A 26,272-nucleotide genomic window follows, 5' to 3' on the forward strand; every position below is an offset into this window, starting at 1 on the left:
CTTTTCTGTGTATTCTGGTGGAATATCTGAACTCTGCCCTTCTTCACTGGAGAAGAAAATGGCAACCCACTCCATTTTCTTGCCTGGAAAATCCCATGGATGGAGGAGCCTGGTAGGCTGCAGTCCACGGGGTCGCGAAGAGTCGGACACGACTGAGCGACTTCACTTTCACTTTTCCCTTTCATGCACTGGAGAAGGAAATGGCAACCCACTCCAGTGTTCTTGCCTGGAGAATCCCAGGGACGGCGGGGCCTGGTGGGCTGCCGTCTATGGGGTCGCACAGAGTTGGACACGACTGAAGCGACTTGGCAGCAGCAGCAGCAGCAGCAGTAGCATACTAAATACTTTCCAGACTGTTTTTTCTCATTTAATCCTTAGGACAACCTGCAACGAGTAATTATTATCCTTATTTTACTCACGAGGAAAAAAGCATTTAAAAATACTAAAAAGTCCAAGGTCACACAACCCAAAATTAATAAATTGAAGAGTCAAAGTTTAAACCCAGGACTCTCTGGCTCCAAAGCCCATTTTCCTTACCACACTATACTATCTTATCTATAAACGACTGTCATAGAATTATATTTTAATAAAATATTCAAAAGAATAACACTCCCCTTTTACTGGAGCTTTTTTTTTTTTTTTTTTACTGCCCCATTTTATGTCTTCCAGTTCCGATCTATGTCTTCATTCAACATTGTAATGAGAGATCACTGCAAATGCGGGTCCTATTCCTGTCCCTACGCTCCAAGTTGTAAACAGTCTGTAGGCCAGTTACAGTGGTATTTGCCCCCTGGAGAGGTTGTGTAGTTGAGTAGCAAGGGCACCGGGTTTGAAATAATGAAAAACCCAGATTCAAAGCCCAGTTGTGCTATGTGGCAGCCGCGGACAAGTTACTTAGCCCCTGTTACCGTGTCAGTGTGCATGTCGGAGGAGGTGCCGCCCCAGGTGAAGTCCCTGCCACCGTCAGCACATTGTTGGTGGGTGGCGGCCTGCGGGCCCCCCAGTCCCCGCCCAGCCCGGGCACCGCGCACTCAGCGACCATGAGCCGCCCTGTATCCCAGGATGCACCGTCGCACTGGCCGCCTGGCCTGCGTCCCAGGATGCACCGCCGCACTGGCCGCCTGGCTCGGCTTGGCGACGGAGCCCAGCCTCAGGCCCAAGAGAGAAAGGTGCGGAGAGGGTGTGGCTCGGGGCCCGCGGCCTGCTGCGTGCCGGCGCCTCGCAGGCTGAGGTCTGTCCCGGTCCGGTCCCCGCGCAGGCCGTGTCAGAGGCCCTTGTGCTGATGCATGCCGAGGCCATGCCCCGTCCGCCGGTCAGCCGTGTACCAGGCCCCTTCCCGGCGCAGGTCGAGGCCAGGTCCGGCCCTGGCCTCCATCAGGCCGCAGCCCTGCCCAGTCCTGGGCCGAGTCTCCGCCGTCTCGCTGCAGTCTGCCTACCGGCCTTGCAAAGTCGGTTAGACTTGTGCCAGGACTCCAGTGCCAAGCGGGTTTCCCTCTTTGTCTTGCCTTCATGGGTTTTTGTGAATTGCTGGGTTGGCTCCATCTTCTCATTCGGGTGACTAGGGGTCAAGCCCACATTTCTGTGGAGTTCAAGGTAAGGGACCCCGGGACTGTCCGGAAGTGGACTCAAGGCCTAGACTCGATTCACAGACCGCCGTGCCCTCTGTATCCCTGGCCAGCACTTCTTCAGGGGCTTCGTTTTTCTCAGGTGAAAGTTATTATCCCTGTGTGACCTTAAGGAAACTCTTAACAATACCCTTTTTTTACTCTAAAATTCAACCAAATGTATCAAGGACCCAGTATGTGTTTACACCCAGTTGTGAGATCTGGGTGCTGGGACCTCAAAGATGAAAAAGGCACCCATCCTATTCCTCATAGTTATAGCTTGTAGGCCTAAATCACCCTGTGATTTTTGATGTTTATTCCAGTTTTTCTTTTACCCCATCAGAAAATGGGGGGTAAAAGAAATCATTTAAATTTAAATCAACTGAAATGGGGGTGTGGGGTGGAATGTGAAGTTGTAGAAAGGGTAAATTGATCCAGTTAAGTTGGTTTGCCTACTGTAAATTGTGCCTTATCTTCCATTAATTGTTCAGTAAACAAATTTAGTAGGTCCAGACCAGCATTTTTTAAGATTAGAATAGACAAGAGAGTACATTATAAATAGTATGAATAAGTATTGTTTTGTGAAACTTTGAGTTGAGCGAGCATGCTCAGTTGTGTCTGACTCTGGCCCCATGGACTACAGCCCACCAGGCTTCTCTGTCCATGGGATTTTTCAGGCAAGAATACTGGAGTGGGTTGCCATTTCCTCCTCAAGAGGATCTTCCCAACCCAGGGATCAAAACTGTGTCTCCTGAGTCTCTTGCATTGCAGGCAGACTCTTTACCCACTGAACCATTGGGTAAGGTTCCAGTTATGTATATTTAACAAGTATATTTGTACTAGGTTGTAATATAAAGTTTACTTATTGTGTATTACATCTTAAAAATTGTTACAGGTTTAGATCAGGACAAATATGTTACATGTATAGAAAGTAACCTTGCAGTAATAATAATTTATCTTGATAACAATTATTTGCAAAGATTGAAACTATGAAAGAGTCAAATGGTATTTCTGCCCTAATTAGCTCCATGTTTTATAATTACTTTACATGGTATTAGTATGGCATGTATTTGGGTATCTGATCCATCACGTTCATTGTAGATGGTTGTTGATGTGTAAGGAATGGAATGGTAAAATTGCTCCAATATATGAGATCAGTCACTCTAGTGGTTGCTGATAATAGAAGCCACAAACCCCATCATTGTTATTGTGAAAATATGCATGATTTATAGGTTATGTCTGTTGTTGCCATGTGTGACCATATGAAGATCTTTGCTTTGCATTTTCCCTGCTAAAATTCAGTAATGAAGTTAAATAATCTGAGAGTTTTCTGATCTGTCCTACTTATGATGTTACTTTTTCTAAAAACCTGATTCAGAGCATATCTGATGTCAAAGGGGTTTTGCTATTCAAAGATGTTTTTCTTTTCAGCTTTGATAAGAGATTTTTTAAATTTTTTAACTAAAATTTAAAGCTCTTAATGGTTGTTGTTGTTCAGTCACTAAGTGGTGTCCAGCTCTTTGCAACCCCATGGACTGAAGCATGCCAGGCTTCCCTGTCCTTCACTATCTCCTGGAGTTTGTTCAGATTCTTGTTCATTCAGTCAGTGATGCTTGCTATAATAATTATTTTTACATTTTGTATTTGTGTTTATTTGTTGACTAGTTGGTTGGTTGATTTTTATTTTAAGGATTTAGATAACTTAAAGTTTGGACTATAGTTGTTGAAACTAATTTCCCAATGTATAATTTATTCTCTAATGTGTCAGTCAGACATTTAATTGTAACTGGCTAATGTTTTATTTTTCAAATGGACCTTGCAAACAGTTTACCATCATCAAGCAACCTATTTTTTTTAACTGTACTTACTGGTAACTGCTATGATAGGAATTCCACAAATGTATGAATTAATGAACATTATAACCATAAATTATTCATGTAAATATTTGGTGATGCATCTTATTAGTTTTTAGCGAAACAATTTTTATACCTGATTTATTTTAAGAGGAACTAATATTTGGCAGTTTTATTCCAGAGAAATGATAAGGCATCTATTTTAAAAAGAGATAAATGAATGGAAATCATCCTGTCCTATTGGACACTTTCAGACCGCACCCAACAGTGAAACAAATAAAGTGATAATCTAAATTTCTAATTCAAAACCAGCCTAACACAAAAGAGGTTAAGAAGGTGGGGGATTGTTTTTCCTCAATTTGGATCTCAGTAGAAACCTGTGAGGGGCACTTTATAATTAGTCTGAGTGGTATTTTGCTCATATCCCTTTAGTCTCTTTCAAAGTGTTAGACTCCAGCACTCACTGTGTAGTTCAGTTGATCTGTTAATAGAGCAAGTGAGTGTTGACATTCAGGGAATGTGCTTGCTTTTTCCAGCAATAGCCAAAGTTTGAGATCCTTAAGTAGCTAGAAAGCGGGGACCATCGCTGCCTTGTTCACTGTGATTTCCTATTTCCAGGCACATAGGAGGTGCTCAATAAATAATTGTTGAAGGAATGAAAATACCATGGAAGGAGGAAGAACAGCAGCAGAAGGTACATGCAGCTTAAAACATAGGAGGAAAGCATATTATCAGATCCGTAACTAGTATTTACTGAGCGTCTCCTATGAACCTAGTAGTGTTTCTGGGGTGAGATCTGGGCTCACAGGCTGTTTACAGCCTAGGGGAGACAAGGAATATACTGATCAATTTGAGTTACAAGAGGATTTTTGTGCTGTACTATTAAAGAATGGGACTGCACATAAAATGGGCCTGATGGTATGACTTGGATGATAAATGTAAAGAGAAAGGTTGATTCAAGTTGCTTTGAGAGGCAAAGTTTCCCAGAGGAAATGGGTGGGGCTTGGATAAGGAGGGATAGCAGGCAGGGCATGAGCATAGCCACTGGCTCACCCCAAGAGGAGATTGGTATTGGGGGACAGTGGGGAGCAAAGTGGGATAGGCTGCCTGGGATCATAGTTTGGAGGAGTGACTAGGAAATAGACAGTCGTGGAAGTTAGATTTCACGTAACCAGCATAAAGAAGCCGTAAGTTCTGGAACAAGGAAGTATTTTGTTGTAGGCTGTGTTTTTAGAGTGCTCTAAAGGAGGAGGGCAGCTCTCCCTCAGAGACTAGACGGAGACAGGACACAGACCCCAGGACTAGAATTTCAGTACTACTTTCAGTCACACCACAGTGTTCTGGTCACTGTAGATGCTTTGATGGCACAAATACAACCAATGAGGGGAAATGCATTTGTCCTAGAACTTTATTTTAGGAGGGTCTGGAAATGACCAAAGGCTGTCCGCACCTGTTCAACAGCCACAAACCCACACATGCTCAGTCTGTGTCTCAAGCCTGGTCTGTATTTCTAATGCCCTGTGGAGTATCAAAGTCAAATAAGGAGAGAGAAGTGTGAGTTCTTATTCTTGGGAATGAATCTTAGTTGCTGTCATCATGAAATTTAGTCCAGCTTGTGTTTTTCATAAAGGACTCCATCCTGCCTTTAAAAAACTTTCTCCCAAGAATTCACAAGCTGAAGAGAGGTGCCCATCCTTGGTGGTCTCAGGTTGCCAAGCACACCTTCTCTTGGTTGTTTGTTGGCACATGGTATGTAGGGTATGGGATAGAGGGAGAAGGTGAGTGAGAGGGAAAAGATAGACAGGAAGCTCATTGAGCTCAGGGGTCTCGCTTTCATCTTTGTGTTTCAAGCAGCTTATACAATACATGAATGAATGATGACTGGATATATAAGGGGCATTTTGTTTCCTGATTGTCTGGTATTCATAACATGGTGTCAGTGGCCCAGATATTTATTCAAACACTCATCTCCTTCCTACCTCCTCTTTCTTCACACCTGTGTAGTGCTGGTACAACTCATAAGGTATATGGAATGCTTGGCACAATGTTGGATTAAGGGAATATAGATGTTAAAGCTACCAATTCAAGCCTTCACAGACTGGAACAATCATGGGGTTAATGATTTTGAGGATGAAAAGTTTATCTGCCAACTCCAGTCTGTTTCCTGATGCCATACTATGCAGTCTGAGCTCCTCTTTTAAAATCCATGGCTTATACTTGCATGCACAAAGGCTATGAAGTAGTAAATTTTGAAGTCTGTCTCCTCTATGGTCCCAGTGTGCACCTGGGTAGAGCATATAGATATACTCGTACCACATGTACATGTGTCCATTTCCCTCTGCACTCTTTATTATAGGGTTAGTGAACAATTCTGCTCATCTCTGTGAATATGCATCTGTATCAGTTTGGGAAGTCACTCTGTATTTTTATTCTTGAGATCCTTAGAGCCTTCAAAACACATAATGTTTTATGTTTGGCACATAGTATGAAGCCAGTAAATGCATGCTAAGTGAGATAATGAACAAATACTGTGTTCAGAGAATGGTCATGGGTGCTACTTGAAAACTTTATACAATCCTTATAATCAAGATTTAATTGGAGAAACTAAGTCTATGTGCAAAAAAATAAAGTCTATTAGGAATAAACATAGGAATAAAGCATATAGATTAAATATATTAATAATATTGGTTATTATAATCATAGCTAAAATCTACAAAGTGTTTACTATGTGCCAGGTACTCTTCTAAGAGCTTTGATGGATATTAACTAATTTAATGTTTTCCTAACTCTGTAAGATATTGCTGTTATTTTCCCCATTTTGCAGCTGAGAAACCCGAGGAACTGAGACTTAAGTGACTTGTCTGGAGTCACGCAGTCAGTAAGAGTAAGATCACACAATGAGCACAAAGAGGCACTGGGTTCAGCAGCAAAAACTTTCTGGAGGAGACCAGCTGAGATGTGGCCTGCCCCATCACCAAGGCAGAGACCGTTTGGTTGGCCCTCACCGGGGCTGGTAAACAAGGCTGTGGAGAGCCTGCTCACATAGCCAGATAACTGTTTTTTGAAAGAGATTCTCTCCTTTGAGGAGAAAAGCAGATAAACTCTATTAAACTTATATTTTCTTCTCTAGAAAATTAAGATTTGGTCTCAAATATAACACACAGCTTAGAATATCAGAAGCTGCCCTGCTTCCCTTTCCTCCATGTCCATACCACATGCAGCTGGGTGCCCTCTGGTCCTTGCCAGTGGAGCTGTGGCCCCATATCTAGGGGTCTGCTTCCCGTTGGGGCCCACAGTCCGTTCCCTGTGTCCTGCTTCCTCTATGTTCCTCCTCTAAGTTCCAAAATAGTCCTCCAAAGTCCGGATTGGATTTGCCTGCTTTTATCCTCTGCCCCTCTTTTACACTGTGAACTATTCTTTACACTCTTTCTTACTTTAGTAACATTTAGTGACAAGATTGCTCTGTGTATAAAAACTCATCCGTTTTATAACACATGTCTTATTACTCCCCTCGAAACCTCTCCACTCTTATCAGGCTTGATTGCTTACCTTTTATTGTCAGAGGTAATATTCACTTTTTAAAATGTAGTGAATCACTAATATTTTAATAAATGATTTAATATCTATTAATGACCAGCCTCTTGAGAAACCTATATGCAGGTCAGGAAGCAACAGTTAGAACTGGACATGGAACAACAGACTGGTTCCAAATAGGAAAAGGAGTATGTTGAGGCTGTATATTGTCACCCTGCTTATTGAACTTCTATGCAGAGTACATCATGAGAAACGCTGGGCTGGAAGAAGCACAAGCTGGAATCAAGATTGCCAGGAGAGATCTCAATCACCTCAGATATGCAGATGACACCACCCTTATGGCAGAAAGTGAAGAGGAACTAAAAAGCCTCTTGATGAAAGTGAAAGAGGAGAGTGAAAAAGTTGGCTTAAAGCTCAACATTCAGAAAACTAAGATCATGGCATCTGATCCCATCACTTCATGGGAAATAGATGGGGAAACAGTGGAAACAGTGTCAAACTTTATGTTTTTGGGCTCCAAAATCATTGCAGATGGTGATTGCAGCCATGAAATTAAAAGACGCTTACTCCTTTGAAGGAAAGTTATGTCCAACCTAGATAGCATATTGAAAAGCAGAGACATTACTTTGCCAACAAAGGTCCGTCTAGTCAAGGCTATTGTTTTTCCAGTAGTCATGTATGGATGCGAGAGTTGGACTGTGAAGAAAGCTGAGCACCGAAGAATTGATGCTTTTGAACTGTGGTGTTGGAGAAGACTCTTGAGAGTCCCTTGGACTGAAGGGAGATCCAAGCAGTCCATTCTGAAGGAGATCAGCCCTGGGATTTCTTTGGAAGGAATGATGCTAAAGCTGAAACTCTGGTACTTTGGCCACCTCATGCGAAGAGTTGACTCATTGGAAAAGACTCTGATGCTGGGAGGGATTGGGGGCAGGAGGAGAAGGGGACGACAGAGGATGAGATGGCTGGATGGCATCACTGACTCAATGGACATGAGTCTGAGTGAACTCCGGGAGTTGGTGATGGACAGGGAGGTCTGGCATGGTGTGATTCATGGGGTCACAAAGAGTCAGACACAACTGAGCGACTGAACTGAACTGAACTGAATGGGGATTCAAATATATAAAACTGATTTAATGTCTTAAGTCCTAAAGTTTTTTAATAAAATGAAACAGTAATTCCTGGAAATGACACCCACACATGCATCTTGCTCTGTCATGCTTCCTTTGCATTCTCTGTTTTCTGTTAGCAATGAACTGATACATTTATCATGAGGCACAAGTGAGAAAGAGAAAAAAAAAAGGGAAAAAGAAAATCATTACCTTAGGAGTCCTGGAAGGAACATGTTTGTGTTTATCTTTCTCAGAGAAACTCCTCAGAGGAACTCAGGCTAACAACTCCCCCAGGTCACAACCAGCAAACCTCCAGAATTCCTCCCTTCTATCCCTCTAGCTGCTGTCCTCTGTTGTACAGGTTTTTCATCTGTCTCTAAAGAAGGAGGAACTATACCTTGTCCTTGACTCAAGAAATATAGTAGATGTGAGATTCTTTTGATGATAGAGAAGCTATGAGCTATGTATAAATACTTTATCTTTGATTTGTACATACATCTTATCAGTAGATGACATATATTTAGCTACATAATTGACAAACTTGTGATCCTACAGTACTGTTTTGGCTTATTTAATTCTGAGGGAATCCAGAGTAGAGTTCAGAAGTATCCTTTTCCCCAGATATCTGCAGAGTGAAACTGAGTGTTGGTTGCCCACAAGTTGGGGTGTTAACTATTAACATGTATTGAACAGCTCAGCATGGTGCTAAGCTCCAGGGATATAAGGATGTGTGAGGCATATTCCAGAGGAATTACCAATGTAGTGGGGACTACATGCATGCTTGGTCGAGTCCAGCTCTCTTGCAACCCCACAGATTGTAGTCTGCCAGGCTCCTCTGTCCACGGGATTATCCCAGCAAGAATACTGGAGTGTATTGCTATGTCTTCCTTCCAAGACATAGGGGATCTTCCCAACCCAGGGATCCAGCCCACATCTCCTGTGTCTCTTGCATTGCAGGCAGATTCTTTACCATTGAGCCACTAGAGAAGCCCGGGTAGTGGGGAAGCAGATACAAAACCAGCTAAGTTGTAATAGTAGAGTAGAGTGCTGTAATATCATTATAAACACACAACAGGGTGGGGTCAGAGCTGTGGGACTTGGCAGGTGAGTCAGACTTCCATCAGGCAAGAGAGAGCAGAAAGCAGCCAATGGACGGGCATGGAAGTTGCCTGCTTCTGTTGCCTGGACAATAGTGGGAAAGGGCAAGAGGAGAGTCTAAAGGACTGGTTGTCTCCTGTGACAAATCTAGACTGAGTATTAAAAAGCAGAGACATCACTTTGCTAACAAAGGTTCATATAGTCAAAGCTCTGGTTTTTCCAGTAGTCATGTACAAATGTGAGAGTTGGACCATAAAGAAGGCTGAGCACCGAAGAATTGATGCTTTCAAATTGTGGTGCTAGAGAAGACTCTGAGAGTCCCTTGGTCTGCAAGGAGATCCAACCAGTCCATCCTAAAGGAAATCAGTCCTGAATATTCATTGGAAGGACTGATGCTGAAGCTCCAATCCTTTGGCCGCATGATACAAAGAGCCAACTCACTGGAAGAGATTCTGATTCTGGGGAAGATTGAGGGCAAGCAGAGAAGGGGGCAACAAAGGATGAGATAGTTGGAAGACATCACCTACTCAATGGACATGGGTTTGAGCAAACTCCAGGAGACAGTGAAGGACAGGGAAGCATGGTGTGCTGCAGTTCATAGGGTTGCAAAGAGTCAGAGACAGCTTAGCGACTAAACAACAGACTAGAAATGTACAGTGTGGGGTAATTCTGCATAGTCTCCTGGCAAGATCTGGTAAGATCTGAACCACAGTCTGTGCATTCATTGCCCAATCTGCTGACAGATCACCGCCTGCCAAATGAGCTTTAAAATTTATGAAACCTTTAATAGAAAAAATCTGAGAAGAGAAAACCAGACTAGGAGAATTGCATAAGTAAGTGTTGAGTGAAAGGGCCTTGACCAGTTTTCCTTCTTTGAACTAAATTCATTAGGGAAATTTGAGAAACTGTAAAGTTTCAGAGAACTTCTAACTGGCATTTTCCCCTTCTCTGCCTCTAGTCAACTTTTATTTTGCTGTCAGCTATTAAGCTGACAGAAGAAGAAAGCTGTCTTTCAGCGGTTAGAGTCAGCCAATGAGGAGAGCTTCAAACCAGGCTTTCAGGGAGGCAGCACTGCCCAGACCTCCTGGGAGGCAAGGTTCGGCTTATGAGACGGACAGGAATCAACTTGTTGAAGCTTTTTTACTTGTCAGAGCATCTTTAAATAATCCACGGTTGCAGCTGTTTCATCTTCAGACAAAGGAAAGTGAAAATGGTCCCAAAAAGGTGTAACATCTCAAGCTCTGTAAAATGAGGGACACCTGCCTTTAAAATGGAAGCATCTGAAGCAGGCAAACAACGTTTTTATCATGCTACTGAGTTTGTCTTTCCTTGTCTGTGATGATTATTCTTTGAGACACAAATCAAAAGAAAGCGAATCGCATCCAACTATTCTAAAAAGAAAAGATGACCTGATTTTTTTGGTCATTTTATGGTTCAGAAAGGGGATTTTTCTCAATTGCTAGGAAACAGGTGGAAAAATTGCATTTCTAAGAGTGATGCTCCTTAGTTAATGAGTTTTGTGGTGTGGTGGTGGTGGTGATTTAGCTAGCAAAATCCATGCCCACGTTTCAGGCTTCTGGAGAGTAATACACTGTCAGACCAGCTCAGAGAACTGTGCAGGGCTGTTAGCAGTGTTTCGGGTCTCTCTCAGCCACTAAACCCCTTCCTTTTAATACAAAGAGCAAGACTATCCTGAGTAGTAGTTGACGAATGACTTTTTACTGTGTGCACTGAAACGCAATGACGATGAAGCAATTGATGCATTTGTGATTCACTGTCTCAATGGATTCCAATTTTCTCCTCTCCAAGTGGTGAAACAGAAAACAGCATTGCATCAGGAAGAACCTGAAGGTGTCCTCCAGGAGCTGTGCCCCACGTCACTGATTGCCCTCAGTCAGAAATCTTGACCTGCAACTTTAGAGGGTGGGTCTCTGAAAGAATTTCAGAGCTTACACAGCAGTGAGGTGTGTTGCTCTCTGATGAGAACGAAGCTGGCTGGAGCGCTGGGAGTCTGGCTCTGACTGTTTTCACAAGCCAGGGGCATCTTTGTGCACTGAAGTTTCAGAAAGGTAGGCACCATCTTACGGATGTTGTTATTATTTGAGTACCTTCAAAACCAAGTTGGTCTTGACTCTGTGTATGTGTGTGTGCATGAGAGAGAGAGAGAAATGATCAAAATGTTTGTTTTTTGGCCTGATGCAGGAGAGAGACAGAAAACAGAAGTTCAAAGCCATTTGCTTGATACATTTTTAGTAATGAGTAAATGGTGAATTCAAACTTCTAACCTGTATTACTTGCTCTTGGCAAGTTTAAACTGATTCAGTGAAGGCCCAGGAAGAATTGTTCAGAGAGTGAAATCACGTGAGGCTGAACGCTGCGTCAGTGTAGCTTGATTTATTTGGAAAGCCTTGACTCAAGCTGAAATGAAAAGGGTGCCCATGGATCTCCAGGCAGCATGGAAAAGGCCACTTCAGACTACTTAAGAATGTCATAAATTTGGAACAAGGCAGAACTTGCTCATCTCACAGTGACAAGCTTTTTTAAGCTTGTTCCATCTTGAGGGAGATAATGTCATGTCCAGAAGACATTAGCTGATTAATTCTAAAACTTCCAGCTTTGTGCAGAAAAACAAAACAAAAGCAAAACTCTATTTTTTCTAACCCATGTTTAGTGAAGGTATTCTTTTGAGCAATTTTATTTCCTGAAAAGCCTTATACAGAGCAAGGGAAAGAAATTTGGGGAACTTGCCGGATGATGATTCATTCATTAATCTGCAATATACAAGGTCTTTCTCCACTACAAGTGAGGGTTCAGACTTTAAACAACACCTTTCATTTCTCTTGGGTTTCCACTTAAAATTTCATCAGTAAAATCCTGGACAAAGGGATAAATTCTTGAAGAGGAAAATAGATACAGATAATAATTGTATAGTCTTCCCATTAAAAAATTTCTGTCATTTCTAAAAGCAATCACATTAATTTCCATAAGTTTGAAGATAATTCTGGGTTTAGCAGTAAACTGCACTAATTGAATCCTTACTGTGTATTTATGCATTTCACATTTAATTCAGTGAGACAAGACTCATGTCATTTTCAGATAAGGAAATTTAGTCTCAGATTTATAGCAGCGTAGTAGGGAGGTGAGAGAGCCAGAACTCTGTTGCCTTTCTGCACACAGAATATATGTATGATTGGAGCCCTCTGTATTCCTATCCTTTTCCATCAGCCCTTTATGAGTCCTTGTCACATGGAGGAGTTTCTGAATCCATAATATGAAAATTTTGATATCTGATAGAGCAAAAGACCAAGCATGAATCTATATTTGCTTCTGCTCTGGGAGTGAAGTCATGATGAAGTTGACTGAACATGGACTAGAAAGGCAGACAGACCTAGATTTGAGTCCCTGCTATGTGACCTAGGCAAGTTAGTGAAATTCTTCAAACCTCAGTTTCCTTGTTTATAAGCTAATTGTAATAATGTCCATCATATAGCCTTGTTATAAGGACTAGAGAGACAAATAACGAAAGTGCCATCTGCATGATTGAAAAATGGTAGACTTTCGATCAATAATAGTCATTTCTCCAATAACTTGTTGAAGCTTTGACATGCTGGATCCTGTTCTGGGCATGGGGATATCAGCAGTGACAACAGAGGCAAGACCCTGCCCTCATGGAGCTGACTGGTGCTTATTTATTATATCATTGTGTGACTGACTTTCTGTGAAAATTACATTATGATTATTGAGACCCTTTATCGTGGATACAGTCTGGCTTTGACATAGCCTCTGAAGCAGGGTAATGAAAGTCCTGTGTCAAGATTCCCCTAAAATATAGTAGAATTTGGCAAAAAGCAAGAACATCAGATACTTCTTTTACAAAAGTCAGTTTGTTCTGCTAATCATTTCAGAGTTAGAGGTCAGGAAGGATGTGCTTTTATGCAAACATTTACACACACGCGCACACACACAGAATTCATCTGAGTTTTCCTGGGCCCACAAAGCCATAGTAGAAGCATTACTGACAGGAGAGGTGTGGGAGGAGGGTCTGGCTCCAAGAACTCATGAAACAGAGTGTAGTGTGGCAACCATTCATGTGCTTTAGGTCCCAGGCCATCTACTCAAGAGCCCTGGGCTTTCCAGGGCCTTCCCAGTGTGAATTTAGGGACAAAGCTTGAACTGGAGATAATATACCTTTATAAAGACAGATTGAGGGCAAGAGCAACTGACTTATTTACCAGCTAAAAGCCTGGAGTTAAGTAGGCCAATTGGCATCAAGAATAGTATTTTGGCATCTGTCCCTAACTTTGAATCCCAATAAACTGCAGATCATCTCAGAAAGATACGAGAGGGACACAGGGAAGCTCCCTCTGGAATCCAATACAACTGTATTCTTCCTTTTCCTGGCAACACCTGCATACCCAATACCACTGCCCTTGTTGGTCTTATACACCCTGAGTTTTTTTATGTAGTTGGTAGATCCAGAATGACTGAACAACTCTGTGTCAGCCCAGACCAGAGAGTTGGCATTATGAAAGAAGGCTTTGTAAAGTGACAAGACTTACTTTTGTAAGCCCAGTCCAACGGTCAGTCTCATCATTTTATGGGTCACGTTGCCTTCAGATTGTGTCTTGTAGCAAGGATTTTAAAGGATGAAAATATAAACTAAGTTAAAAGCCTAATTAAGGCTTAGGTAATAAACCCTCAAAGAGCAGGTGGATGGAGAGATTAAGAATCTTTAACCTTATATAATACTGTAATAGCCTGAATTCTCTCCAGGGATTTCTGTGAATGGGGGATAGACGTTTGATTATAAGTGGACTGCAGAAGTCACTGTTTTGAAACAGTTAAATTATTTTGAAATTTCATTATTATCAGACCTTAAAGTCTGCAGAAACCCACTAACAAATGGAAGAGAGCTGTGTAAGAGGGGATGTGACCTTGAGATACATTCCTCCTTTCCCAGGTAGGAGGATTTAGAATTTTCCAGGCAGTGAGTGTTTATATGCTGCTCAAATAGAAAATGTTTTGGTTCATTTTAAAAACCATTTTCTCTTTATTTTTTTGCCCACGTGGTCACTGGCAAGTCTTTGGAGAGCAGTTGTTTAGTGTTCTAAGGAGTGTGAACTGAGCTGACCAGAGACCTGATGCATAGCTGGCATTTAGTGTACAGAAATTCCAACTCAATGAAAAGGTTCCCTTTTTTCCCTGAATTATATCTTCAGGAAATACCAGGAAACTGAGATACTTAACCAGAATTTCTAAATCCCTCTGCTCAGGATTGGTATACACAAACATACCCCACACAGACACACACACACACACACATGCACACACATGACATAGACACAGACACACACACACACATTCATGTGCATAATATAAAAACAAAATCAAAAGATACAGACTTTGTGTGTGCAGCAAAACTGTAGTTCTCATGTCATAGAGTGCGATAGATTGGGCCTTCTGCCCTCTGAAATACATGGTGTGTGGTCACTGGGCCTGGAGAAAGGAGAAATGGAAGCAGTTTTCTAGCTTTTTAAAAAACTGAGATATAATTTACATATTAGTTTCAGATGTTGTTACATAATAATATTTGTATATATTGTGAAATAATTACCAAATACAATTCTCATTAATGGGAAAACTGTAAAATTCACAGCTAATACATATATTTAGGTTATTTGAAAAGATAAAATATTACATTGAGGGATTTGAAATCATTTTTACTTACATTTCCATATTCTACAATGAAGTAATTAGGAAGGGAAAATCATATGGCACAATCCACTTGTTCTTTATAAAGTCCTTATGTTCAAAAACAAGGCCTATTTCTTTTATTTGGTTTCATTGGCCAGACACACTTTAGCAGATAGTCAATAAATACTCACTGGTTAGACTGACAGGCTGAACAATAATTATTTCAAGATTCAAGCAAAAATTCTAAGAGCCTTTTCTTCAATAATGAAGATTACTTAACATCATTTAATAACTAAATTGGCTTCAATTTCTTCCCCTCAAATTTTGTTTTCTTGCTTGACATCTGATTAAAGCTTTAAAACTGTAAAATATGCTGATGCTGAACAAATCTCAAACTGTGCAGATGAGCAGTTTTCATGTGTGATGTTCCCATCACAGGCTCACTGTTCCTTCTGACCTTGGGTCAGCACTACAGACTTGTGATGAGCTCCTCTTGTTGCATTAGCTTGGCTTTCCCGTGCTTGTTTCCCGTATACCTGCTTTCTGTGAATTCTGGTCTACGACCACCTGTGAAAGAGAAAAACTTCAGAACTTTGCTAGATGATGGCTGTAAAATAATATTCAGGTTGGATTTTCCTAAGTAATTTTTTCACAGGTTACATTTTAGCAGTGGTTTTCAAACCTTTTTTTGTTGTTTGTTTTTTGGTGATCACTGATGGTAAATACTTCCAGATCTCCACTTAGAATGTACACACACATTAATTGGAAAAAGTTTCCCAAACAATATTTGATATGTATTGATGTTTTCTCTTCTATTCCATTCCACTGCATAACCTTTCTGGCCTGACCTAATAATTTTGTAGCTGGTGCATGCATCACTCATGTCTGACTCTTTGCCACCCTATGGACTGTAGCCTGCCTGGCTCCTCTGTTCATGGGATTCTCCAGGCAAGAATACTGGAGTGGGTTGCCATGCCCTCCTCAAAGGGATCTTCCAGGCCCAGGGATCAAACCTGAGTCTCCTGTGTTGCAGACAGATTCTTTACCACTGAGCCACCAGGAAAGCCTTTGTAGCTGGTAGTGGTTCTCAGTACTAGCTGAAAGGAAGACTTAACTAGGTAATTTAAAATATATATATTAAAGTCAAAATCACACTAGACCCATGAAAAAGACTAGAAATTCCAAAAACAGACCTCTGCTTTACGTATCAGTTGCAATACATTAACTCCAATACATATTGGACCCTTGGTTTATAACATTATAGATACTATAAGGAAAGAATGACCATTTGAATATCTATATGGACAAAATCTTGTTTCTAAACTCAAAATGTATAAAGATCTAAGTGTTAATATGGATGTGACAGGTAAAACATTAAAGTTCTGGATCTGTGCTCTTCAGTACAGTAGGAATTGAATATCATACGATTATTTTGTTTACTTTCCCAGCATCTTTTTGTTTTTGGTCAACCTTAAGACGTTTATAATTAAGTTTCACCAACATGAATGACACAGGGGAACTTGGAATCCCCTCTTACAGCACGTGGTACCAGCAACCTGCCCTGTGGGTCAGCCCAGCCCCAGTTCCACCACTTTTCTCTAGGTTCCCAAGTGCCCCTGCTTTACAGAATCAGGTTACTGTATGGTTTAGCAGAAAAAAAAAATTGAGGAAATACTCAATAAATTTTAGTTTAGAGAAGAAGAAATTTTAGAAAGGCTTAGAAACCTGTAGATCCCACCTCATGATCAGTAGAGTAGCAGCAGGTTGAACTGGCACATGTTGGAGCTTCCCCAGCAAGGGAAAAGGAGTTGGTGCTATACCTGGTGTGGCACTGACTTGGGACCTTGGTATGTGTCAGCGTGGTATTTTCTTTGATTCACAGCAGCTAATGGCAGAAATCCAAGAGACAAATGAAAATCATATAAATATATATTGGAAAGAAATTTAAGGATGCCCTTTTCAAAAGAATGTATATTTGAGAAGTGTAGAAACCTAGGGAAATTTTTGTTTTTAAATAATATGTTACATTTTCATACAATATACCCAGGATGTTTTTCCCTCCAGGTACTTTTGCAGGCAAAAGATCCATAAATTTAAAGCCATGATTTTAATCATTAATTCTCCCAAAAGTATAATTAATAGATGAGATATTTTCTCTGTATTCTAGACTTTGCAAATATGCCACATGTCTCTCTCTGTCTCTGTCTTTCCCCCGTCTACTTAAAACCTGGGTGTTACCTGCATTTTTTTTCATTAAGGAACTTCTTGCATTAGATAGACCTGGACAGGAATGACTGGTTCTTTTCAGTTTTGAGGTCTTACAAGTTATTTTCTTTGGGTGAGTAAGTAGCGAGAGCTGGTGGCCGTAGGCAGTGAAGTTGCCCTGGTTGAGGAAGGCTCAAAGGAGGAAATAGTGACTATGGCAGAAGGTGCCCAGTTTCCCAATTTCATGCCAGCACTACTTGCTAGGGGGAAAAAATCCCCCTTTCTATTGTTATTTTTTAATGATTTCTTAGTCAAAGAAGAAAGCTGCTGGGAACGTGTAATTGAGGTTATTTTTCTGCACTTCTTCACTGCATCCCTGTCCTGTGCTGTAGGCCGTCACACCCATGCATGCCACCCTTATCTGAAGACTATGTGAATCTTTGTCATCTTGTTCTTTTCCAAGGGATGCTTCCTTCTGCAGAGGCAGTTGAAAATATTTCATAAGCAAATATTTTAAATATTAAAATTGGGGGCTTGCTTCATCATGTTGCCCTGATAACACCAAAGTGAAAGTCACTTAGTCAAGTCTGACTCTCTGCAATCCCATAGACTATAGCCTGCCAGGCTCCTCTGTCCTCAGAATTCTCCAGGCCAGAATACTGGAGTAGATAGCCATTCCCTTCTCCAGGGGGATCTTCCCAACCCAGGGATCGAATCCAGGTCTCCTGCATTGCAGGCAGATTCTTTACCATCTGAGCCACCAGGGGAGCCTTCCCTGGTGAGCCACTAAGTCCTTCCCTAAAAGTAAACTTGCCTCCTCTTTATCAGTGAGTAAGACAGATGTTCCAAATTCCTTCCTTTTAAAAAAATTGTTTATTTTTGGCTGCGGTGGGGCTTGGTTGCTATACACAGGCTTTCTCTAGTTGTGGTGTTTGGGCTTCTCATTGCAGTGTTTGGGCTTTCTCTTATTGCAGAGCAGGACTCTGTGGCTTGCAGGCTTCAGCAGTTGTGGCACATGGGCTTAGTTGCTCCATGGACCAAGGATCAAACAAGTATCCCCTGCATTGCACTGCATTGCAAGATGGATTCCTAACCATTGGACCACCTGGGAAATCCCCAAATTCTGTCTTGGTCAAGATGTGGCTGTGCACCCTTCTATAGGTTTCACTCTCTGTCATAGAAGATTCCTTTGTTGAGACTGCACAGGACAAGTATCATGATGTAAGAAATCTTGCTGACACTGGGAAAATTAATTACCTACCCTGTCAAGGAAATGAATTATCCATCAGAAAAGCTTTTCCCAACTGATACTTGGTCGAGTAACCTCAATACTGATCAAGGTATTGTAGGAAATCAGTGAATGATGGCTGGCTGTGGTGCCACCTGAAAGTCCACAATACTGTTGAGGAGGAAATGTAAATAGTGACCACAGTACCAACACCTGCAGTTTACTGGGCACTTACTATACACCAAGCATTATGCAAAGTGATTTAGACACACAGCCTCATTAATCCTGACCTAGATTTTACAGACATAAAAACTGTTATACCTGTTTACAGATGAGATCATATAGCTTTAAAGGGGTGAGGATGTGTGTTCAGATTCCCAAACACTTATTCTTGACAGATCAGTAGGCCTTGGGTTCCTACACGTCCTGTCCTGAAATTCTGTCCCAGTGTGTTGTGTGTGGGGAGGTCTGGGCATCCCCCTTGTGATCTTTGTGGAGTTTGGAACCAGGTGATGCTACACAATACAGCCTCTTCAGGGCTTGTCTCCAGGCTGTCTGTTTAGCACAGTTTGTGTCTGTTATGTGGGCTCCCTTTACTGAAAGAAAAATACGAAATCAGTTATCTTTTCTCAGTAGTGAGAGATGTGCACTTCATGGCAGGAAGGCAGCTATGAAGGACAGGAGGTGTCCCATTCCTCTCCCTTGGAAAATCTTTTTAAACTTAGCATTTAATCTTATTATTTAAGATTTAAAGATTTTTGCCCCTACCCAATAAGATTAGGATAGTAAGATAGTATCATTATATAACATTGATTCCGTACTTCACTGTATTCAAGTATTTTTACATACCTGCTGCTGCTGCTGCTAAGTCGCTTCAGTCGTGTCCGTCTCTGTGCGACCCCATAGACGGCGGCCCACCAGGCTCCCCCGTCCCTGGGATTCTCCAGGCAAGAACACTGGAGTGGGTTGCCATTTCCTTCTCCAATGCATGAAAGGGAAAAGTGAAAGTGAAGTCGCTCAGTCGTGTCTGACTCTTTGCGACCCCATGGTCTGCAGCCTACCAGGCTCCTCCGTCCATGGGATTTTCCAGGCAAGAGTACTGGAGTGGGGTGCCATTGTTTTATCACTCTTAATCCACAACAGGTCCTTGTAGAATTAGCACCATTTAATGGTAATTCAGATGAATATTCAGAGAGGCTGAGTTGTCCAAGACCATTTAGCTATTAAGTGACAGATTGAACCCAGGCCATCTGACTCTAGATCCAAAGTTCTTTCTTTTCAACTATTTGAAAGACAGTGAGCTACTTGAGGTGGTGTATGTAACACTGCATTCCTTTTTTTTTTTTAATTCTTTGATTTCAGGTTTATGATTTGTATGGTAGTCTTCCTGACCTGAGACTAAGTGAGGCGGGAGCTTCTGCAGGCTCTGCACCCAGCCAATCCTCCAGTTTCTCCAATGGGAAAACTTGAGACAGAATGAGGGCCTCGACTTGGGCTCCTCTGAGTTACTAGCAGCAACAAGGTTCTCAACTCCCTTGCTTTTGCCTACATCACTCACTTGTGCCTGGGACTAATAACAGGTTAATTTGTGAAGCAAGATGTGTGACTCACCAGACAAGGGAGGAGAGCCTGTAAGAAAGGACTCGGAGGAGAAGAGCAACATATTTAATAGCAACTGGAAAGGAAATGCTGACATGATGCTAATTGAGTTAAGATTTCTTTCCATTGCAACACCATTTTCTGGTTATCCAGCTATTAATTTGTATTTTAGGCTTCCAAAGTTAGCTAAAAGGGGCAGGGCAGGGAGAAGAGAGAAAGGGAATTCTACCTTTGAAGGGAAAATTATCAAATCTGTATTACTTTCTCATAGATTTCTTCTCAATCATCTTGGATCCCTCTTCTTTGAACCCTAGGATGTGCATTTTTCTGAAGCTTACCTATTGTGTAACGTTGCTTTACATCCTTCTGATTTCAGCCGTAGCTGTGTTTGTGTGAGCTCCTATCCACGTCACCAGTCTGAAAACACTTCGTCAGTAACTTGCCTCTCTCTGTCCTGAGCTGGCCTTTGGCAGTCTTTGTCAATTAATGACTAGGTCAGAGATGAACCAGATTAAGGTGAAGAGGCATCCAGGAGAATTACTTTTTGGTGACCACTGCCTCCTTAAATCGGAGAAGGCGATGGCACTCCACTCCAGCACTCTTGCCTGGAAAATCCTATGGATAGAGGAGCCTGGTGGGCTACAGTCCATGGGGTCGCAAAGAGTCAGACGCAACTGAGCAACTTCACTTTCACTATTCACTTTCATGCATTGGAGAAGGAAATGGCAACCCACTCTAGTGTTCTTGCCTGGAGAATCTCAGGGACGGGGGAGCCTGGTGGGCTGCCATCTGTGGGGTCGCACAGAGTCGGACAGGACTGAAGCGACTTAGCAGCAGCAGCAGCAGCCTCCTTAAATGCCTTTTGCTGTGTTATCTTTATTATCTCCAGAATCTAAAGTCAGTTTATAGATCTCAAGAATCTGTCTTCCTGTTGACCAAATAAGCACATTTTAAAATTTTAGTTACCTGTTTGTGTGTATAGAAAGGCTGTGTTAAGTTTTACGTAGGTAACAAACTTGCCTTATTTCAAATCAGCTATTAGTTTTTGTGTTTGAAACATTAACTTAAAAATTAGCCCCTTAAAAAAAATAAGGTGAAATAAATCACCTTAATAACATCTTTTAGTCATGGGAAGCTGGGTGCCTACTTGGAAAGCAACAATTTAAAAATCTTAAATACCCAGAATTTTGCTGTTTTCAATTATTGTTTTCATGTTTCCATCTAGATTTTGTCTCTGCAAACATGCTCACACACATATACGTAATGATTAAAATAGTATGTTATATAGACCATACACTATCATGTGCTCATAGTATAGATGTAATTTTGAGTTTTCTTTTTTTAAACATGTTATAAAACTTTTCATATTTATAAATTTCATCTGTGTGTTAGTCACTCAGTCATGTCTGACTTTTTGCAACCCTTGGAGTGTAGCCCACCAGGCTCCTCTGTTCATGGGATTCTCCAGGCAAGAGTACGGAGCCATTGTCTTCTCCAATAAATTTCACAATTTTTAGCATTAACTGTGTATTATTACATAAAATTAACATTTTAAAATGTATTTAAACATTACAGATTTTTAAAATCCATAATTTACTAACACTAAAGTGTTATTTATTAACCAGGGTTTAAGTTTTTTTGCTCAGATAACACATATTTCTAGGTAGGCTTGAACATTTTCATGACTCCTAAAATTTATTATTCCATTCCAGGATGATGGTATCATTTATGTTGCCACCAGTAACATAGGAATGTAATGGTTTTATATTTACATGTAAATGATATATATAAAACATTTATAGCATCATTAGCACTGAGTGTTATTTTTAAATTTGTCTTCTAATTTAATAGGTGTCATGTATAGAATTTTAGGAAGTGAAAGTTCATTTAGTTCTACTCCTTAGAAGGGCAACATGGTATTTAATAACTTGACTCCAATTTACAATTTAACAGGCATATAATACAGTCATTTACAAATATTTATTCACTTTGTCATTTTAACAACTTCATCAGTGTAGTACTATTATTATTTCTGTTTTGTAGATAAGGAAATTGTCATTAGTTGTCCAAGAGCACATAGCTAGTTAAAGTGTTAGAACCTAGACCGTCTGTCTCCAAAGTCCGTGTGGTTGACTCCGTTAATATCTATTGAGAACTTACTGTTCCTTCAGTTTCTGTAGGCCAACTTACGGATACTATTGTGAGCAAAACAACTGTAGTCCTTGCTCTAGTAGACCTTGAGGTCTGGGGAGGGAACCAGACTTTAATCAAATCAACATATATAAAATTACAAGCTTGATACATGTTATGAAGAAAAAGAATGCAGTAATGGAAGAATCTAACAGGAATGTTTCTTTTAGCTGTAGGAGTGATGGGGTCAGGGGTCATGGAAAGTTTTGATAAAGATCTTAGAGGCACTTAAATTGAGACTTGAAGGATAAGGAGGCGAGAGTAGTGTGAAGATGGGTGAACTCAGCATAAGGAGCAGTCTATGCATATGCCCTGAGGCAGGAAAGGAGTTGGCTTGCCTTTTGCTCTAAGGGTCATAAAGTCAACCAGCTTGCTTGTGGGATCAGAAAGTGAGGGAGAAAGGGAGCAGAAGAGAGCCTAGAAAAGCAGACTGGGGGTCCAGTGGTCCAGGGCCGTGCTACAAATTTCTCACTCACAGAAGTGTGCACACTGAGGAAGAGTGTGAGAGTGCGCACTGGGGAAGACTGTGAGAGCATTCACTGAGAGAGTGCACACTGGGGAAGGGCAGTGAGAGTGTGCACTGCAGAAGAGTGTGAGAGTGTGCACTGAGAGTATGTGCACTGGGGAAGAGCAGTTGAGAGTGTGCACTGGGGAAGAGTGTGAGAGTATGCACTGAGAGAGTGTGCACTGGGGAAGAGTGTGAGAGTGTTCACTGGGGAAGGGCAGTGAGAATCTGCACTGGGGAAGAGTGTGAGAGTGTGCACTGAGAGAGTGCACACTGGGGAAGAGTGTGAGGGTGTACACGGAGAGAGTGTGCACTGGGGAAGTGTGTGAGACTGTGCACTGAGAGAATGTGCACTGGGGAAGAGTGTGAGAGTGTGCACTGTGGAAGAGTGTGAGAGTGTGCACTGAGAGAGTGTGCATTGGGTAAGGGCAGTGAGAGTGCGCACTGGGGAAGAGTTTGAGAGTGTGCACTGAGAGAGTACACACTGGGGAAGGGCAGTGAGAATTTGCACTGGGGAGGAGTGTGAGAGTGTGCACTGAGAGAATGAGCACTGGGGAAGAGTGTGAGAGTGTGCACTGAGAGAGTGCTCACTGGGGAAGAGTGTGAGAGTGCACTGAGAGAGTGTTCACTGGGGAAGGGCAGTGAGAGTGTGCACTGGGGAAGAGTGTGAGAGTGTGCACTGAGAGAGTGCACACTGGGGAAGGGCAGTGAGAGTGTGCACTGGGGAGGAGTGTGAGAGTGTGCACTGGGAGAATGCACACTGGGGAAGAGTGTGAGAGTGTGCACTGAGAGAATGCACAGTGGGGAAGGGCAGTGAGATTGTGCACTGAGAGAGTGCACACTGGGGAAGGGCAGTGAGATTGTGCACTGCAGAAGAGTGTGAGAGTGTGCACTGAGAGAGTGCGCACTGGGGAAGAGTGTGAGAGTGTGCACTGAGAGAATGCACACTGGGGAAGAGAGTGAGAGTGTGCACTGAGAGAATGCACAGTGGGGAAGAGAGTGAGAATGTGCACTGAGAGAATGCGCAGTGGGGAAGAGTGTGAGAGTGTGCACTGAGAGAGTGTGCATTGGATAAGGGCAGTGAGAGTGCACCCTGGGGAAGAGTGTGAGAGTGTGCGCTAAGAGAGTGCGCACTGGGGAAGGGCAGTGACAGCCACCTCCAAACACAGCTGGAGTTGCTTTGGACAATAAGCCACAGGCAAAGCCATCCCCAAGGGGGTTTCTTCTGCACACAACAGCAAATGGCGACCCTGCCTGTACTTTTCTAGGAATTAAATGTTACTGGCTCATTATTGGTGATGGACAGGGAGGCCTGGCGTGCTGCAATTCGTGGGGTCGCAAAGAGTCGGACATGACTGAGCGACTGAACTGAACTGAACTGGCTCATTATTTGAGTTAGGAAGGGGCTATTTAAGTTAGGAACCTAGATCAAGGCGTATTGTGCAGTTTTCTTAGAGCCAAGAGAAACATGGCCTGAAGAGAACAGCACCAGGGAAGGGGCTTGGCTTGAGAGAGAAAGTGACCCCGTACAGATGCCAAGTGCCTTGGTGGCATTTTAAGGGTTTATTAGCTCTGCTGGAAATTTTTCCATAATGTTTACTAACAGTGAAAAAGTATTGTCTTAGTAGAAAGTGATAGCTGGCTCATGGAGACATTAACCTATGCTTCGGAATCAGTGGAAGCAAAAATGTAGAAGCACATCTTCCTGAAATCTCAAGTCTACCCTTAATCTCTAAGCAAACTCTATGTACAGCATCAGAAGGGGAAAATGAGAAGGCTCTTTCTTCTCATTTCAATTTCAGAGGCCTTTTGTTCAGTATAACTTTAGCTTTTGTTAATTGGTATTAGAGTAAGCACATAAAGTTTGTTAGACTTTTCCATCAAGTCAGGAAGCATTGGAGAATGAAGGTTTGGCCAGTAGGAAGAACTCTAAGATTATAGGAATCACAGGTGTAGGAAGCAGTCATGACCCCTGGGGCTGAGATAGAGTACACAAGGAAGTAGCCCCCAAGGCTGATGTGCAGACTCTGTTGAACGAGCATCAGTTCAGTCAGTTCAGTCATGTCCGACTCTTTGAGACCCCATGGACTGCAGCACATGAGGCCTCCCTGTCCATCAGCAACTCCTGGAGTTGAAAGAGCATACAGGGTTGCTACTGGAACCAGGAGAACTGGCTGGCTATGGAAGCAGCCCTCAGGAACTTGCAAGAAATTTGCTCTCTAGGGTGCTGTCAATTGGTGAGTGTTTCTTTGGAGGTACTTGGCCACAAAACTCCTCAGGAAGGCACTGATGGGTTCTGCTGGCTGCTGGGGGCTCCTGGAGCCTTCATTGGAAGCACACCAGAGCCAAAAACAAAACTCTGCTCCTGCAGTGTCTCTCCACCACTCCTTACTTACAAAGCTCCTGGGCCAGCTGGCAAAGGGAAATAGGTAAAGGGACTGAAGGGACCAGAATCATTTCACAGAGCAGGTAAGCAGCATCAAAATTCAGTGACTTACATGAGATAGAAGTTTGTTTCCCTTGCACATAACAGTCCAGATATGGGTAGACTGGGGCTAATGTGCTGATTGGCTTCAAAGGCTCTCCAGGTCTGTCATCCCCACTTTCAACTGTTGGGCAGGAGAGAAACCAGGGCATGCAGCTTGGTCTTTGGGAAGATTACCCAAATCAGTTCCATTCCTGTGTCGTTGACTGAGACATAGTCACGGATGGCCACATCTAGCCATGCTAAAGGAAGGTTGGGAAATGTTGTCTTGGATGGCAGGGCAGCCACGTGTCCAGGTTGAACTTGGGGGTTAGGGTGGGGATCTGTAACTAAAAGTCAGGATGAATGGATACCTAGGACATCCTGATGCCCCTCAGTGGCATCTTCGAGGTGATACCATGTTTTTGCTACAGAGCCTCAGAAATTTTCCTTTTAGTCTCTAAATCTATTCTGAATTTCTTCAAGGCTTTAAATTGATATAACTGTGAAATTCAGTATGAGAGAATTAAAATTGTTTTTTTCTTGTTGTAAGTTAATTCTTTACCTAAAGTATAGGACTTTTTCCCCCTTCTTTTCAGTTTTCTAAAGCTATAAGCCCAGGTATTTATTAACTTTTTATGCACTAACTTAGTCATAATAAATATCCTTCAGAGTTAAGTTGCTCTGTCCTTTGCGTTGTCTTATCCATTTGAAAAGGCACAACTTAAAATGCTTTTAGAATCGGAATTTACAGTTGGCACAGTTCACAGGAAGCAACTAGGTGCTCATATTTTCTTTCTGTTTTGTCTTAAAGGCATAAACCAGTTGTTTTGACTGAGTTAGTAGAGTTAGTTCCAAAGGAAAAAAAAATAGAAGGTAAATAAACATGTTTGCCTAACCTCCTGCACCAAATTTTAAGTTGTTTTGCAACTAATAAAAATGAAGTTGTACATAGTTAAATTAGATATCATTTTTGACCATAGTATAAACCCTCCGTTGATTCATTCAGCAGACACTTAGGTAGTGTCTACTGTGTGGCAAGCTCTGGGTATACAGCAGTGAATGAGCGGGGCAAGATGCTTGCTCTTCTGGAGCTGACTTTTCTTCACCAGAAAACCCTGGTCCCACTTAATCCAGCTGGTCTCCCAGTCTCAAAAACTCTCACCAACTTTCATATCCTCCAACCATA

At 42.0% G+C, this 26,272-nt stretch overlaps 1 protein-coding gene across 2 annotated transcripts in view; it reads left to right on the forward strand.

Annotated features, from left to right (window-relative positions):
- The first annotated feature begins 837 nt into the window (after positions 1-837).
- CERS3 (ceramide synthase 3) overlaps positions 838-26,272 on the forward strand; it is a 170,185-nt gene continuing 144,750 nt past the window's right edge. Inside the window, exon 1 of one of the 2 annotated variants that reach the window (XM_059879159.1) lies at positions 838-1,169. In XM_059879159.1, the coding sequence (XP_059735142.1) occupies positions 1,063-1,169 (107 nt within the window). In that variant the 5' untranslated portion in view covers positions 838-1,062. 2 annotated transcript variants of the gene reach the window in all.

The sequence above is a fragment of the Bos taurus genome, chromosome 21 (genome assembly GCF_002263795.3).
Source record: "Bos taurus isolate L1 Dominette 01449 registration number 42190680 breed Hereford chromosome 21, ARS-UCD2.0, whole genome shotgun sequence".
Classification (NCBI taxonomy): domain Eukaryota; kingdom Metazoa; phylum Chordata; class Mammalia; order Artiodactyla; family Bovidae; genus Bos; species Bos taurus.